This window comes from Aspergillus versicolor, assembly GCF_001890125.1.
Source record: "Aspergillus versicolor CBS 583.65 unplaced genomic scaffold ASPVEscaffold_11, whole genome shotgun sequence".
Classification (NCBI taxonomy): Eukaryota; Fungi; Ascomycota; class Eurotiomycetes; order Eurotiales; family Aspergillaceae; genus Aspergillus; species Aspergillus versicolor.
In genome coordinates this window covers 1,010,638-1,025,300 of record NW_024467534.1, presented here as the reverse complement: position 1 = coordinate 1,025,300, position 14,663 = coordinate 1,010,638, and the positions used below count along the sequence as shown (strand labels likewise).

General features: G+C 48.1%; 7 protein-coding genes across 7 annotated transcripts; 3 read left to right on the top strand and 4 right to left on the bottom strand.

The window, feature by feature from the left end:
• Positions 1 to 118: 118 nt before the first annotated feature.
• Positions 119 to 1,403, top strand: ASPVEDRAFT_201184 (nucleoside deaminase; the record flags this gene model as incomplete). Its single annotated transcript, XM_040809334.1, has 5 exons — positions 119 to 532; positions 590 to 694; positions 859 to 1,067; positions 1,121 to 1,218; positions 1,282 to 1,403. The coding sequence occupies exons 1-5, from the start codon at positions 455 to 457 to the stop codon at positions 1,401 to 1,403; spliced, it is 612 nt and encodes a 203-aa protein (XP_040672643.1). The 5' UTR covers positions 119 to 454.
• ASPVEDRAFT_46243 (putative NADH-ubiquinone oxidoreductase 21 kDa subunit) lies at positions 1,280 to 2,454 on the bottom strand. Its single transcript, XM_040813505.1, has 5 exons — positions 2,328 to 2,454; positions 2,250 to 2,266; positions 1,951 to 2,156; positions 1,674 to 1,876; positions 1,280 to 1,605 (listed from the first exon to the last, which is right to left on the bottom strand). The coding sequence occupies exons 1-5, from the start codon at positions 2,385 to 2,387 to the stop codon at positions 1,522 to 1,524; spliced, it is 570 nt and encodes a 189-aa protein (XP_040672642.1). The 5' UTR covers positions 2,388 to 2,454; the 3' UTR covers positions 1,280 to 1,521.
• Positions 2,455 to 3,105: 651 nt separating this feature from the next.
• On the top strand, positions 3,106 to 4,100 carry ASPVEDRAFT_88155 (Chromosome segregation in meiosis protein 3; the record flags this gene model as incomplete). Its single annotated transcript, XM_040818246.1, has 3 exons — positions 3,106 to 3,347; positions 3,408 to 3,486; positions 3,570 to 4,100. 3 exons carry the CDS (start codon positions 3,106 to 3,108, stop codon positions 4,098 to 4,100), a joined length of 852 nt encoding a protein of 283 aa, XP_040672641.1.
• Positions 4,101 to 4,532: 432 nt separating this feature from the next.
• On the bottom strand, positions 4,533 to 6,244 carry ASPVEDRAFT_33141 (uncharacterized protein; the record flags this gene model as incomplete). Its single annotated transcript, XM_040810693.1, has 2 exons — positions 4,533 to 5,357; positions 5,408 to 6,244. The coding sequence occupies 2 exons, from the start codon at positions 6,242 to 6,244 to the stop codon at positions 4,533 to 4,535; spliced, it is 1,662 nt and encodes a 553-aa protein (XP_040672640.1).
• A 764-nt stretch (positions 6,245 to 7,008) lies between these two features.
• ASPVEDRAFT_56402 (RibD family protein) lies at positions 7,009 to 8,835 on the bottom strand (the record flags this gene model as incomplete). Its single annotated transcript, XM_040815205.1, has 1 exon — positions 7,009 to 8,835. The coding sequence occupies one exon, from the start codon at positions 8,833 to 8,835 to the stop codon at positions 7,009 to 7,011; it is 1,827 nt and encodes a 608-aa protein (XP_040672639.1).
• Positions 8,836 to 9,336: 501 nt separating this feature from the next.
• Positions 9,337 to 12,811, bottom strand: nic96 (linker nucleoporin NIC96). Its single transcript, XM_040808788.1, has 5 exons — positions 12,312 to 12,811; positions 11,606 to 12,248; positions 10,575 to 11,553; positions 9,779 to 10,524; positions 9,337 to 9,714 (listed from the first exon to the last, which is right to left on the bottom strand). Exons 1-5 carry the CDS (start codon positions 12,770 to 12,772, stop codon positions 9,388 to 9,390), a joined length of 3,156 nt encoding a protein of 1,051 aa, XP_040672638.1. The 5' UTR covers positions 12,773 to 12,811; the 3' UTR covers positions 9,337 to 9,387.
• Positions 12,812 to 13,216: 405 nt separating this feature from the next.
• ASPVEDRAFT_141011 (cytochrome c oxidase assembly protein COX16) lies at positions 13,217 to 13,707 on the top strand (the record flags this gene model as incomplete). Its single annotated transcript, XM_040807709.1, has 2 exons — positions 13,217 to 13,540; positions 13,627 to 13,707. 2 exons carry the CDS (start codon positions 13,217 to 13,219, stop codon positions 13,705 to 13,707), a joined length of 405 nt encoding a protein of 134 aa, XP_040672637.1.
• Between the last annotated feature and the right edge of the window lie 956 nt (positions 13,708 to 14,663).

Here is a 14,663-nt window from a genome sequence, read left to right as displayed (position 1 = left end):
ACTTAATTAGAACTCTTCGTCAACAACCATCATTACTAAAGGTCCTATTCTATAAATTTCAATGAAGAAGTCGTCCCGTAAGTCTTTTATTTCTTTGCCTCCTCAATATGGTATTGAATTGTACTTGGCGCGCGGGCTTTGCATGGATCAAGTACGATGTCAGTCTCCGTACGACTCGTAGTTCGGATGTGCGTAATAACTGGTACGGTAACCCGCAGCACCTTACTGGTAGTGCTTGGCAACTGCCTTGCCCAAGGTAGCGTTTCCCTTCCAGGATCGTGGCCTTGATATATTTTTCTGTGTGACCTTCCTGTGGTATTCTGCCGACCTAAACAGGGAATAAGAGAAAAGGAACAGAAGGAAAACCTCGGATACTGCAGATCCGATCAAATTGCAACCTAACTGGCGCTTTAACATCAACTCTGTATCGAATCGCCTGAACACTGTGAAGTATATGTGTAGCGCACTCAACCCAGGAATGGAATATGCGACAGCAGACAACTCTTGCTTTATGGAGCAAGCATTTGAAATGGTATTTGCACTCCACCCAAATAGATGTCTACCAGGACGGAAACTCACGCTTGAATAGGCACGCAGAGCGCTTGATCTAGGCGAAACACCCGTAGGCTGCGTTTTAGTGTACAAGAATAAAATAGTCGGTCGTGGAATGAATGATACCAACAGATCCATGAATGTAAGTCAATAGCATAGACCTGCTCAAGTGACTTCCTCTCTTCTCCTGTTCTTTCTTTCTCTCCCGTCCGAGACCTCTGGGCTCTGGCTGTGGGCTCTGGCTGGACCATATTTGACTAGATAAGTAAATTCTCACGAAATCTGCCTCTGATGTATTTATGTTAGGGAACAAGACACGCTGAATTTCTTGCTCTCCAAGAAATTCTTCGCAGTTATCCAAAATCGGTACTCCGGTCCACGGACTTGTACGTGACGGTGGAGCCCTGTGTCATGTGCGCAGCAGCTTTGCGTCAATATCAAATTCGGAGTGTCTACTATGGCTGTGGCAATGAGCGATTTGGAGGAACCGGAAGCATTTTATCCTTGCACTCTGAGTTTGCGCCCCTCCGAAGACATATTGTATTAGTTCCGCGTTGACCTGCTACAGTTCGGCGATTGACCGGCCCTATTCTGTTTATGGCGGGTTGCAGCGGAAGGAGGCTATCATGCTACTGAGGCGCTTTTACATACAAGAAAACGAAAAAGGTTTGATGCGTGCCCCATTTTTGCTAGTTGCGGGGAGAACCTGGTGCTGACCTTAATCAATAGCGCCTAAACCACGACCTAAAAAGAATCGAGAGCTGAACACCAAATTCGACGATGTTGACACTGACCCGCTGATGGGAGAGACAGATGGTTGCAATACCGATTGGAGTAAGCAACATCCCTAGAAGACAGACGTAACTATACAATTCTATATTTTCAGCTTGCGTACGCATCGCATCGAACGGAAATAACACCCTCCAAGTAACGCAACGAATGGATCCACCTTTGCGCACGACATGATTCTCAAGAAGATCCAGCCTTGGAAAGGCGTTCAGCCTCAAGCTCCCGCTCAGCCTGCTGATAGTATTTAGCCGTATCGACACCATGCTTGTGTGATAGTCAGTATTCGGTAGATTTGTAGCAGATCAGAGACTTGAAAAGTAGACAAAACTTACATGTTCATGGTTGACTAGATTAAACCATGGAATAACCTGAACGAAGAGATTCGCATATCGGGAGTTCCGAGCGGCTACACCCTGTAGGTAAGTGGATACTTGCGAGGAACCATAGAGAGGCTCGCCCTTCTTAACTTTGTCTACCATTTCCTTCATATCCATATTAACCTCTCTTGAGTTCTCCGTAAATCCATGGAAGCGATCTGGTGAAACAGGAGTCAATGGTGATCCCAGACGGCCGGGTCCATGATAAATCGGGGCTGGAGGAATAACGTACTGCACGACCTCTGGTAGAGGATGTGTAGACCGCCAATAACACCGACAGCTGTCGCCAGACGCATCACCGGGGAGAATCCTCCTCTACCCACGTGTGATGGGCTCACCCTTTCCATAACCCAGAATGAAAGCGGAGATGCAGCAGCAGCTCCACCGGCAACTGCATAGTCTGAGGGTCTCGCGTATCCGAAAACCCGTCGCACATGCCTGAAATGAAAATATGTATTAGTGACATTCCGAAGGCTGCTATCGAGGCCATCTAGTGTGTAGGGATAGAATATGGGAGATAGTGGAACGTACGGGTCCGAGTCGATGAGCTGCAAACAGTGTTAATATTGATCTTGTAGGAAGTAATTGGGAGTTTGAAGAAAACCGCACCGGATAATCAGTAAGAGCTCGCTTTGGCGGTACAACAGCAGGGTTGTTGGTATCAGCCATTATGAAGAGGTTGAATCGGCCAGTGTCACGATTGAAGGGTTGAAGTGTCTCTTGTGAGGGACTTGGGGATGTCGGAAGTTGTGCCAAGGCTAGAATTTTCAGATTGGGACTAGCTCGGATAACCCCCGACCATGTCCACCGGTGTACACCTATAGGGAGAGGCCTCTTTAATTATGGACAAATCGTGTTCCAAATTGCTGAAACTTGAAGATGAGGTCGCATGAGAAGAGATTACCTGTGCTTTTACGAGAGAGCTTTGATATATTCTGTAGCACTTAAAACAAACTCTTGATTGACGTTGGAAAATTCAAGGCCTTTTACCACCGGTTGACAATAGTGAATTGTCCACAGCGCAGCCATGTCTAGCTTGCTCCTACCGGATTACATACTTTTAAAGCACCTATCCGATGTACCAATCCTCCACACCCAGCTGTTCGGCTGCGAACTTAAGTCTAGCACACCTTTCCTGAAGGAAGAGTAATTTGAGAGCCTACTATTGGCTAGTGACGATATTGCATTGGAACGCGTCGGGCTCGAGACGCGTCCACGCGTGCCGACCCTAGTTTATCGATTATCGACCAGTTGTTTTGCGCTTGAGCATCCGATGTTCTCTCCATATTCACCCATGTCCTGAGAAAATTGGGGCCCTGACAGAGAAACATGAGCTGAGGCTAACCCTCTCAACACCAACATACCCATCGATATTGGACACACACTGATGGCAGACGAAAGCAATCTAGCGACGAAGGACGCAGCACAATCTACCGACCATGTCGACGATTTATTCGATTACGATGTTGGTCTCGACGGAATACTCCAGGAAGTCAGCACGAACTCGGGCGGCGTAAATGTGCCGAAGCAACCTGCTCCACCCGGTAACTCTGGAGTAGTCCTAGGTTTAGATGAGGAGGTCAAAGTCGCTAAAAAGAGACAGCCTGTTGCCAAACTGGACGAGAATAGGTCGGTCAGAACACAACGAAGCAATTATTTACCCATACAACGATGCTAACTTTCTCCAAGACTGCTCACACAAGCTGGGATACCGAAACTGCGGCGCTCAGCGAGGCAGAACCTGAAGCTTAAAGGGAAAGGGCACGAGGTTCGTCCTGGTTTTCCCCAATGCAATGGTGTGCTTGGTCAGATTGATCGTAAGCTGTACTGACGTCTGTTGTTTGCACATAGTTTTCTGATTTGGCTCGCCTCCTGAACTTTTATCAGCTATGGCTCGATGATCTTTTCCCCCGTGCGAAATTTGCCGATGGTTTGGCTATTATTGAGCGACTGGGCCATTCTAAGCGCCTTCAGACTATGCGCCGAGCATGGATAGAGGAAGAGAAACCCTGGTCGGCGAACGACGCCACGTCAGATCCAACGCAAATAACACTCCGAGATGATAACACCTCGAACAATGTCGACTCAGGGGCTGACACCAATCAATTAATACAAAGCGATATCTCGCAGCCGTCTGGGCGATCAGATGATATAGACGAGCATTTGTTTATGGCGGATAACACTGACCATCAGCAGTCTGCGGGAGATAATGGTGTTCCACTCGATGATGACGACCTCGATGAACTGGATACTTTATTAAGAGAACATACAGATGGGACTGATATTCGAAACACTGCTTCAATTGAGACGACGGATAATGGATATGTTCCGCCGTATGACGATGGTTTTGGCGGGGGTGGACGCTTTGCTGAGAGAACATGAAAATGAGTCTGACGTAGTAAACTGACCCGATTTTGAAAGCAAAGAAAAATAACTCGCTGGACCCTAAGATTTACGCGGATAGGTTCGAGACGATGAACAAACTCGGAACCTTTGGATGAAAGTTTGAGTAAATATATTGCCGAAAATTGGCATTTGCGAACCTAATTTGATCGTTTGTTGTAAATAAACGCATGCCACGAACCCCAAGCAAAATTAGAAAAGGATCAAATATCAATTGAGCCAGCTGCGTGATATTACAAGTCTTCTAAGCTAAAAGTACAGGCGCATTGAAATATAAAACCGCCGCTGAGAAGCTACAACCTTTCACTGAAAACATGCCCAACGACGTTTCCCGCCACTTTAAAAAGACAAGCCAAATCCAATCGCAACTTAAATCGTGCCCCTCCACAAACCAACCCCCTTATGGAAAAATCACAGTGTCGCAGGTTCTGTGAAAACCGAGAACTGACCACCGCCACCGGCCCAGTTGAGGTTCTTACCCCGGACAGCGGTGTTTTCGATAACAGTCGCAACCTCGACGTCATCTTGTGTGCCTTGGCCCGTTTGATAGGTGGCAGAAAACCCCCAAGACCAGGGGCGGCCGTCGTTGTCGATCGCGATCGAATGATCGGATCCAGCTGCAACGGCTTTAGCTTTGATTCCAGGTACCACAGTTGGCTCAATTAGGATGCGTGGACGGCCCCGCTCATCTTTAATAACTGCATCATTTGAGAGAGTATCAATCTTTAGGCCGGTTTGGTAACCATCTAGCCGACCCCAGACTAGGCATTTGCCATCTTGGGTAACAGCTAGCGAGTGATGAGCACCGCCACAAATTTGGGTGATGTTCTTTTTGGACAGAGAGTCCACGACTGTGGGGTGAACAATGGCAGCCTCGCTATCGCCTGCATATTCACGAATGCCTGTTTCGCCGAAGCTGTTCAAACCCCAGGCGTATACTTTGCCGGATTGGTGTACGGCGAAAGAATGGAAAGCGCCAGCACCAATGTAAACAATGCCCTTAGGAAGCCCAAACTCCCGTGGTTGAAGCCCATTTAATTTATTCCGCTCGATAATACGACGGCCGAGCTGGTTTTGCTGGCCAGATCCCCACGAAAAGACAGCCCCTTTATCGTTCAAAGCGAGGACGTGATTATCCCCGCACACCAAATGCTTCACTTTCTTGAGAGCTGGTACGAGTATCGGGACTGTCTGAACCTTGACTCTGGCATCGAAACCAAGAATACCATCGTTGCTCTGGGTTATTATTAGCTAAGTGCCTTAAAATTGGTGAGATGCATACTTACCCTAAAAGTTCCCCAGCCGTACACTTGGCCATCATCGGTGAGAGCAAAGCTTGAGCTGTCGCCAGCGGCTACTTCAACAAAGACTGTACTCTCAGGGAAAACACTAGAGGGAATGGCAGTTGGTGTACTTTCGTGGGGGTTTAGATCAGGACTGTCTTCCGAGTCCGAATCAGAGTCAGAGTCGACTTTGTCCATGTCCTTGTATCCGCCGTCCCATGTTGTGTCCCTTCCAAGAGCGCCTTGGTCATTTACACCCCAAGTAAGGATATTATTGTCGTGTGTAAGGGCAACGCAATGCATACCGCCGACAGCGACTTGCACGACCCCAACAGTATCTGATGGTAAGTGGGGATTGAGGCGCGGGCGCTTCACGTCGATAACGTTCTTGCCGATGCCTAGACCAAGTTCACCAGAGCTACCTTCACCACAGACATAAACGTTCAGTTTGGTACTCGGCGCATTGTTGATGACGACCTTTGGCTTTTGCTTTGTGGCGACAGGCTTCGCAACACGAGCTCGTTTGACTGATTGGCTAGCCTCACCATCATCCCCGGCTTCGGCTCTGCGCTTTCTGGTAGGCTGGGCAGGTGCATTTCTCGCATCCTTTGTGTCGTTGGCATCTTCTGTTTTGGGGGTCTTGCGGGTCGTGGGAGCTTTGGTTTTCGCAGTGTTTTTCGCGGTGTTTTTCGCAGTTGTCCTGGTGGCAGCTGCTGAACGTCCTTGAGCTACACTTTTGGTGGCTGCAGCACCTTTTGTGGTTGTAGACGCAGCTGTTTTCTTTTTAGTCGCAGAGGTGGCCCGCGCTGCGGGCTTGGTTGCAGCTTTCTTAGGAGGCATTGAGAACAGAAAACAACCTCTAATGGGTAGACCGGAAAAAAGATGAATTGTGAGGAAGATGAAAAGATGGAAGTGAGACGGTCGAGGGCAGGGGGGAGGGGGGAGGGGGAAGGAAGTTACTCGGGGCAGAGACGAGAGGACAAAGGGAGGGAAGGGCAAAAAAAGAGCGGCGATGTGTTAGTGAGCCCGAGACGTTGTTGTTACGGCGAATCACGCGCGAGGCTGAAATTCCAAGTTTTCCCACATACTTGGAGCTAACTAAGTATCATTATTGAAAGCACTCCTAGTTTTGTTGCTGGAATCTCGCGCAGATATTGGAAGAGCCTGAAAAAGACGGACATGCCCTGGTCAATTGCCGACAGCCCGCGGTCATTCCGTCATTCCTTGCCTGAGGGTTACGTTTTCAAGTTGAGTCTTCCTTACACAGCTTTCCTTTTGGTTCCCTTTGGCCTTCACCGAAGATGCGACGAATGGAAATCCTTTAAGCTCTCTTGAAACGGCGGGGGTTCTTTGTGCTATTCGATGGTCTCAGCACAAAGAAAACGATATCATATCTATGTTTACCCCGGTTCAAAAGCCAGTTATCTGTCTGTTTTTGTGTTAAAAGCTTTTTTTTTAGAAGACAGGGAACGCCACTTCCTTCTTATGCTGTATTTAGATACCATTCATTAATTATTTTATTGCAATTTTTCTTTAGTTACACTGCGTTCAGATTAGATGATTACATTCAGTCGCGTGCTTATTTTTCCAGCTCCAGCGTTCGTTTATCGCGATTCTGCTCCGGAGGAATTAGACTCGGCAGGGGGCGCGAGTGGTGTAGGTGGTGTCGTGCGGATCTTTCCACACATTATGACATTTTGTCCCATCGGCACCCATTTCACGTCTCTCGGATTGAGCGCTGCATTAGGTTTCCCCTGCGCATCACGTTTTGAATCTGGGCTCACACCGACTCCCCCAGAACCCAAGTATGTTGGCGCGATGGTCACAATGATAGAATCAACAAACTCGGTGTATTCAGGGTTCAGAAGCTCACTAAGAACCCTTCCTCCGCCTTCAATCATTACACTCTTGATGCCTTCTGATGCTAGGGCCCGTAATATAGGCTCCCAACGAAGCCGCCAATTCTGGTGGTACTCCATGATACGAAGGAAATCGCCTCCGTAACCCTTAAGCATCATTAACTTTTGGGGATGGATCTGGGCCCCAGGGGACACGACGACCCATGGGGCTTTGCCTTTCCCATCTACCGTAGTCTGCAGCATCCTACAGTCGGGATGCACTGGCCACCGCCCCATGGGGTCAATAACCACCGGCCGCGGCTGCCACATCCTTCCGAGACCACCAAACCCTCCAGCACCCTGCAGCCTACAGTTTAGCCCTGGGTTATCTGCAAGAACAGTCCCGACTCCGATTAAGATTGCATCGTGGCGTGATCGTAAATAATGCGTCATTAGTTTCGCCTCTGGGCCTGATAGCACAGTCTGCATGCCGGGAAGAAGAGATATTTTAGAGTCCATGGATGACGCATAGGATAGGGTGACATGTGGAAACTCCCGCTTGTCGTCTTTCTTCGGGAGATAGGGCTCTAAGAAATCCAGCGGAAATTGTGGGAAAGGAAGAGTATCAGGTGGTAACGGTGGAAGTGAATTCGGGTGCAGAGCGGTTGAATCAGCTGGCGCGGTGTTGTTCTCGACATCTGAGATCTCCCGAGTCCGCACAATTCCGTGGCCTTTTTGATACTCATAGCCTTCGTGAGGCACGAGTTTGACCTCCGGATTCTGTAGCCTCCATTTTGCTGAAACGTTCCGAACGTCTGTAACAGTACAGAATTTGCCGCCTGCTTCGATGAGCCGTTCCGATTCTTCTCGGAATTTCGTGTATATGGAAGAAGGTAAGTATCCTTTACTCGCCTCCTTCTTGGCAAACTCCATTAATCCTGTATTGCGCTTCACCTTGTCAATATAATCGAGATCATGTGAGTGTTGATGACTGCTCCCCGGTGTTCTAGCGATAGTGACCGTCGAATATGCCCCTTCAAATTTGATAACCTTGATTTGGAAGTTGCAAAGACCGCCTTCACGTACCCTTTTCTTTCGAGGGCGCTTACCCTCTGGCAAAGGCCGTGTCTCTGAGCTCCGGTGAGTTGGACGTCGCAGGCGGCACATATAATAATCAGTAGTGCAATGCCCTTCCTTGCTGGAATTAGATCTCTGCTTCACCCACACATTATCAATGAATGGCCAGTAGGTTTCGAATTCTTGCAAGCTGATCTCAATGGGCTCCTTGCATTCAAACATGACGTGTCGAATCCTTGCGAGATTCGGCGGGTTGTCTATGAGCGTGTAGCTTTCAGGCTCACCTGCCTGGGGTGTATTTGTGGCATCGTCATCACAAATGCCATTTTGGTCCTCAGCAACTTCATCCAACGGATTTGAGAGGTTTGCCAAACTAGAGGGGCTTATCGGGTTGGACGAACTTCCATTTTGACCCAGTCTATCCAATTCAGGCCGTTGTGATCGTGATTGCGGTTCTTCCACGGACGAAGTTTGTGTCTTAGGGGATGTAATGTTATTATTGGGTACAGGGTCCATCCTCTGTCCTGCTTGCGCTTCCGCTGTCGTCTCTATGGGGTGGGCTGAACCCTGAGGCTGACGAGGGCTTAGCCTGCTATTAGGTGACATTGACGCAAGTCTCTTTTCCAAACTGTCAGAATTGTCATGGCCCATGTCGAGACTGGTAATCGGTCCGAGTCAAATTGAAGAGGCCCAGTGTCTGTCGCATTTAACGCGCTCAGTACATTATTGTTGCCCCAGACATAAATTTGATTCAATCGCTACGACGACGACACCTTAGCGCACTCGACATCGATTGGAGTTATTGTTGGTGAAGTATATTCAGATATGTGTATAATGAACACGGTCATCCGGAGCTCCCGTTCATGGGGAAAGCGTGAATGATTGATATTTCTCAAATTGGGCGTGCTTGAGCTTCACACGGACCCGCCGCCGATCCTTGGCGCACCTCCCGTCCCGCGGAAGAAATCCGCGCCCGAAGAAGCTCTACCTATTTTATAAAGGATTCAGATGAATGTAGTGGTTTATTTTTACTATTAATCATGTCGTATGTATATTAACTAAGATTCCCTAATAAGCACCAATGTCGGCCCCAGCTCGAGCGAGGGTTTCATAAACTCTTGGTGGTAGTTTATATTTGACCATCCCAGAGAAAATCATCAAATCCTTTGCCATGGCCAACAACTCCTCAGCAAGGCCTTGTCTCATTTCGTTTTCGTAGGGCCCATTGCTCAATCGCTCACGTTCGCGGCCAATGCATGTGATGCTCCAGATTATCACATGTCCCACATTGCTGGAAATGAGAGATGGGAGGGATGAAAATGCTTGGGCGGCACTTCGAATGTAAGGTACAGATCCACTGGCCCGTAATGGCAGAATACCTAGTCCATTGATCGTCTAGGAGATCCAATGTTAGTTAACGAAGGAAGACAATGGGTGGGTTACCAGGTCGCGAACTTACGTCTAGGGCTGCTGTCCATTTCCCTGTCTCTACTTCTGTTTTCGCCTCCATCATGCGGAGTAGAAGGCCACATGCGTCGCGGTTCGATTGACGAATCCGCTGATAATATAAGGCGTTCCGGTTGTATAGACCGATCATATTTTTTGCGAGCACAACTGGGTCTTCCACGACAGTCAAACTCAGACTAGTTCCCGGTTCTACCGAGGCCCCTTGTTCCAAGTCTCGGCCGTCTGGCGGCAGGCTAGTGCGAGGCCGTAGAGGCTGCAATTTCAACGTCGGGCTTCCCAAGGGAACAGCCACAGAATCTGACAAGGTTCTGTCGATGATATCAATAACGCGATCGTAATCTTCGGCAAGATGATACAGGAGGACCGCGTCTGTTATTAGGCCTTTGTCTTCGGCGACGGCAGCTGCTTGAACAGTAATTGTTTTCAGGAACTCTTCTTGATCCACCAATTTAATCAGACTGATGCGTTGTTCAATCAGCCCTTTAATTCTGGTACCATCTGAGCGAATGTCGCCGAGTAGCTTTGCAAAGTCTCTCGTCTCTAGGATGTATTCCCGCAGCGCCTCGTGACACACGGAAGCCTGGGACTCACCCAAAGCCCCTGGAAGATCAGCGTTGAGGCAAAGAAGAGAGAAATAGTCGACGGCCGCTTCAACGTGTGCGGTACGGAACTCTTTTGTGTATTGAGTCAAGAGGTAGCCAAAATTGAGCTGCGGGTACTGCTTCACCGTGAATGATACTGGTAGGGTTAGCATATGTGAGTAATTAGGTGATAGAAGGTCGACCTACAAATTTCTTCTCCAGAGGTGTAAAAATCAGACACCCTCAGGAGGCCATAGTACGCGAGTGAAATGGCGAAGTGTACTGCACTGACAGGTGCATAAGACCCAAGATATGAAACCGCTTGCTCGAACATTCCTCCGAGGATCTGGAGGAGAAAGAAAGTTCCATAGCCAGGCCCTTCTTGGCCTTTTCCGAACATTCGTTGTCCTATCTCTGTGATATCCGTCTGGATGTCTTCTAGTCCGAAAACATCACCGGCAACCTCCTCAGCCCTGTCATCCTCTCTAGCTAAGCTGAATTGTAACCACATCCAGTCTTCGACGCTTTGATTAATCCCATCCAAGCGCCTGCGAACAAGGTCACAGCGCCCAATGATCTTATAACACGCCATTCGGTATGGGTCAATAGTGTTGTCAGGGGCGTTGCGGGACCGCTGCTGGTACTCCCCGTTGATTCTTTGCTGCATGTCTCTCGGCAGTCGTTTTCTTTGAGCATAAGTCGTCATATACGTCACAAATTTATGATCTAACGACCGAAAACCGGGGTCTTGGGTAACGTATTCTGCCGCTTCAGTAACAAATCCACATCGAAGAAGATAAAAAATAAGAATCCAGCAGTAATCATTCTCCACCATCTGTAACTCAGCTCCATCAGGAGCAAGGTCTCTCCGAGATTCTCTGAGGCGGATAAACGCCCGAACTTTGTTAATCACAGTGGGTATTCCACCAAGTTGCGCTTCGCGGGGGTTTTTGGCAATCGCTCCCTCGATATCATTGTAGAATGAATTCTCCAAAAACTTCCTTGAGCCTTCAATTATTTGTTTCCTAAGGCCAGCAGCCTGTTGCGACTTCGGCGCCTCGCTTAGATATTCTTCTGAGAATTGCCGCTCTTTTATTGTGCCAGGATCCGAAATACCTCTAACATCTGTAGGTTCCGCGGTAATGCTCATAAGGGCTTTGTATGCATCAAAAAGCTGACGAGGAACCTAATTGAGTTAGCTTTTAGAAACGCAGAGTCAACCAGGGGCGGATACTTACATCACCGCCGGCGTGTTCTTCAACTTCAGAAAATTCGTGGAGAACCGGAAAGCTACGCCCTTGAAGCCGTGCGGAGTTAAGTGACTGGACTTTATCCGCGTAATAGCCCATCTTTTCGCGCAAGAACCGAAGGTCCAAAGTATTCGAACCAGAGTCGTCGGTGCGCTCCATTGGATCTCCAAAAAGTTGATAGCTTGGTTTCCCAGTTCCCGGAGTGCCTATAACTGATTTATCCAAGCCTGATCGACCGAAGACGCTCCTGCGAGTAAGACCATGTGTAGATGCAGACCCAAATTTATTGGGCTGTTTGGTTGAGCGGCCAAATGATGGCCCTGAATCCCCCAACAGGTCATCCCTTTGTGATAAACCAAAGTGTTTGAAAATTCTATGTCGCTGCTCCTCCCAATCAAGGTCAACCCTTTCTTCCAAAAACAAGTCAAAATCCCTTTGGGCTCGGGCAAGGCTCTCTGCAACCATAACCTGACGACCTCGTTGCTGGATATTCCTCAAGTACTTCTGGTTGTCCGGATCAAAAACCTCCGATTCCTTCGATGAAAGTGAAATGGACGCTTGAGGTTCTAAAGCTTTCAAATCACGCAAAGCATGTCCTGGAGAGACACCTGACGCTGCAAGTAAATAATGTCTGTTTTTGAAAGTGATCAGTAAACAATAATATGTAGATCCAGTGTAATGTTTGCGTTCTTACGCTTTGCTACTGGGCGGATGGGTATCCTTCAAAGTCCCGGTGCCTAGTCCTCTTGCCTTTCGTCTGATATCATCAAGACCCAATTGTAGATTAGGCAGCTCCTCGAAATTACTATTCTGAGTGGCCGCAGAAGGCGGTCTCTTTTTACCGCGCTCCAATAGACTGTTGAAAAAAGCGGGTTGCGCTGCATGGGAAGAGGTATGCAAAGGCTGGGTGGTGCCAGCACTTGATTGACCCAATCCAAAAACGGACGATTGAGCAGGCTGTTGTTGGGCTTGGGGCTGTCCACCGAAGAGAGGGTTATGTGACGGTGTCTGAGTTGCCGAGGAGTTTCCGAAAATACTTTTGGGGTTCCCTTGGGACAATATACTGGAAGGTTGCGGCGCTTGTGACGACTGCGATGGCTGGTTTGCTACGCCCAAGCCGCCTGTACCGAAAATAGAGCTCGACGCGAAAGACATTTACGAGCCTGCAAAAATGACCGGACTCTAATGATTGAGTAGTGGTGATGTTTTGCTGTGTCCACTGCCCTTTGATCCCAAAAATCAGCTTGTATTAAAAGGATAACTTATTAATTTGGAGTTGGAATTTGGATGTTCATAAGGTTTAAAAGTGTATACTTACTCTGTCAGAAGCATTGGTTGTTTATTTATGGGTGCAAGTCTTGAGGATACGTCTCTTTTAGCTCCCCGTCTGAGTTTTTTTATTGTTTATGACAAGCTCCAGGTTGCGGAGTTACCTTGCTCTTCCAAACTTGCCGGAATTTCTATTCGCCGAGCCCTTTTTCTGAATCATTCAGCCGAGCATTCTTCCATTAAGTTATCACTGTGTCGGCACTCCATCTACTGTTGATCGATCTAAATTGGATGATTTCGAATTCGACATATTGACATATTGCCGTGACAATGCCGGCCTTTCAAGCCAAAACTTTTCGACGGGCAACCACTGCGTCCTCCACGCTGGGGGAAAAGCTTGGTGAGGTATATCGGGCTAGGCTTCCAAGGCATCCGTTTCTTCTTTTTGGTCTACCATTTATCATGATTATCGTGGCAGGGTCGTTTGCTTTAACTCCAGCCGCTGCTCTAAGGTATGAGAGGTACGACCGCAAAGTGAAACAATTAAGCCAAGAGGAAGCGATGGACCTAGGCCTTAGGGGGCCCGATGGGGAGGAGGGAATCAAAAGGAACCCACGCAGGAGAGTTCTTGGTGATGATCGGGAAGAGTATTATGTACGTGTTTAGCCCACTTTCCCCTTATTATTTCGAATTTGTCTTATTACATTTGCTTTTTCATGAGCTAATTTATCTTTCAATAGAGGCTTATGGCGAAAGACTTAGACAACTGGGAACAAAAACGCGTCCAAAGGTTCAAGGGTGAACCGGATGGGAGGCTGTGATCTGTGTTCAGCATGGCCTCGGCCGCGATATACCATCCCTGAAGTCGGAGGCAAGCTATTGAGGGAAATTTTCTTCTCAAAATAATAGTGGATTCGACGAAGAATAATATAAAACCACCAGTCGATAAGATTTGATGCTGGTCAGTTGTTGATTTCGTCACCGTGAGGCCGGTATGGTCTACCCATTGCCCAGGGTTTTCCCCGGGTGCGCTCGCCCATCCAAGCTTTAAGGGGTAGGTCTAACGTTGTGACTTCACTTAATACGGGCCAGTCATCATCCAGATAACTAGTCGATGCCACGGAGTGGCTGGCTCTATACGGACTCGTACCTAATCAACGCCGCCATATCCGACCCGTCAAGGAGCTCCAAACAAGACCTTTTACGTGAACCCTTTTGATGGTAAAATTTCTCGTCGCTGCCATGCATATTTGAAGTTTTAATATACTTAGATAATTATTATCACGGTCGATAAAGACTTCTGATTTGCCCTTCCTAATCTGTATATACCGGTGGGCACTCAGTTTATCTATCCTTCCATGCTCTCAAGCATCTGATGCGTAAGCGGATTTTGTCTGCCTCGACTTGAAATGGCTCGGAGGATATGTGGCTGCTGAACATGCACGGCTTTCAGTGGAGTACATGTGACATGCTATGTTTGCTTCTAGTCTTATGTTATATGGTGTGAAGGTCAACCGGTTTGTACCGAGGATGAAGCCGAGCTTCTAGGGTCCCTAAGTAGTAACAAAGACTATCATTTTTATTTAAGCCAGTTTCTCTGTTACTACATGCTCAACGAGCTGTTTCCTGAATGCGGCGAACGCCGTTTACTCCAGAAAATGGCCATGATGGCGAGACGAAAGGGCCAACCTGTAATGGCAGATCTCACGCAAGTGGCCGTTCCTGCGATCCAGACCGGCCGAATTGGCTGTGGCTCGCGACACCGAAGGTTTGCCGC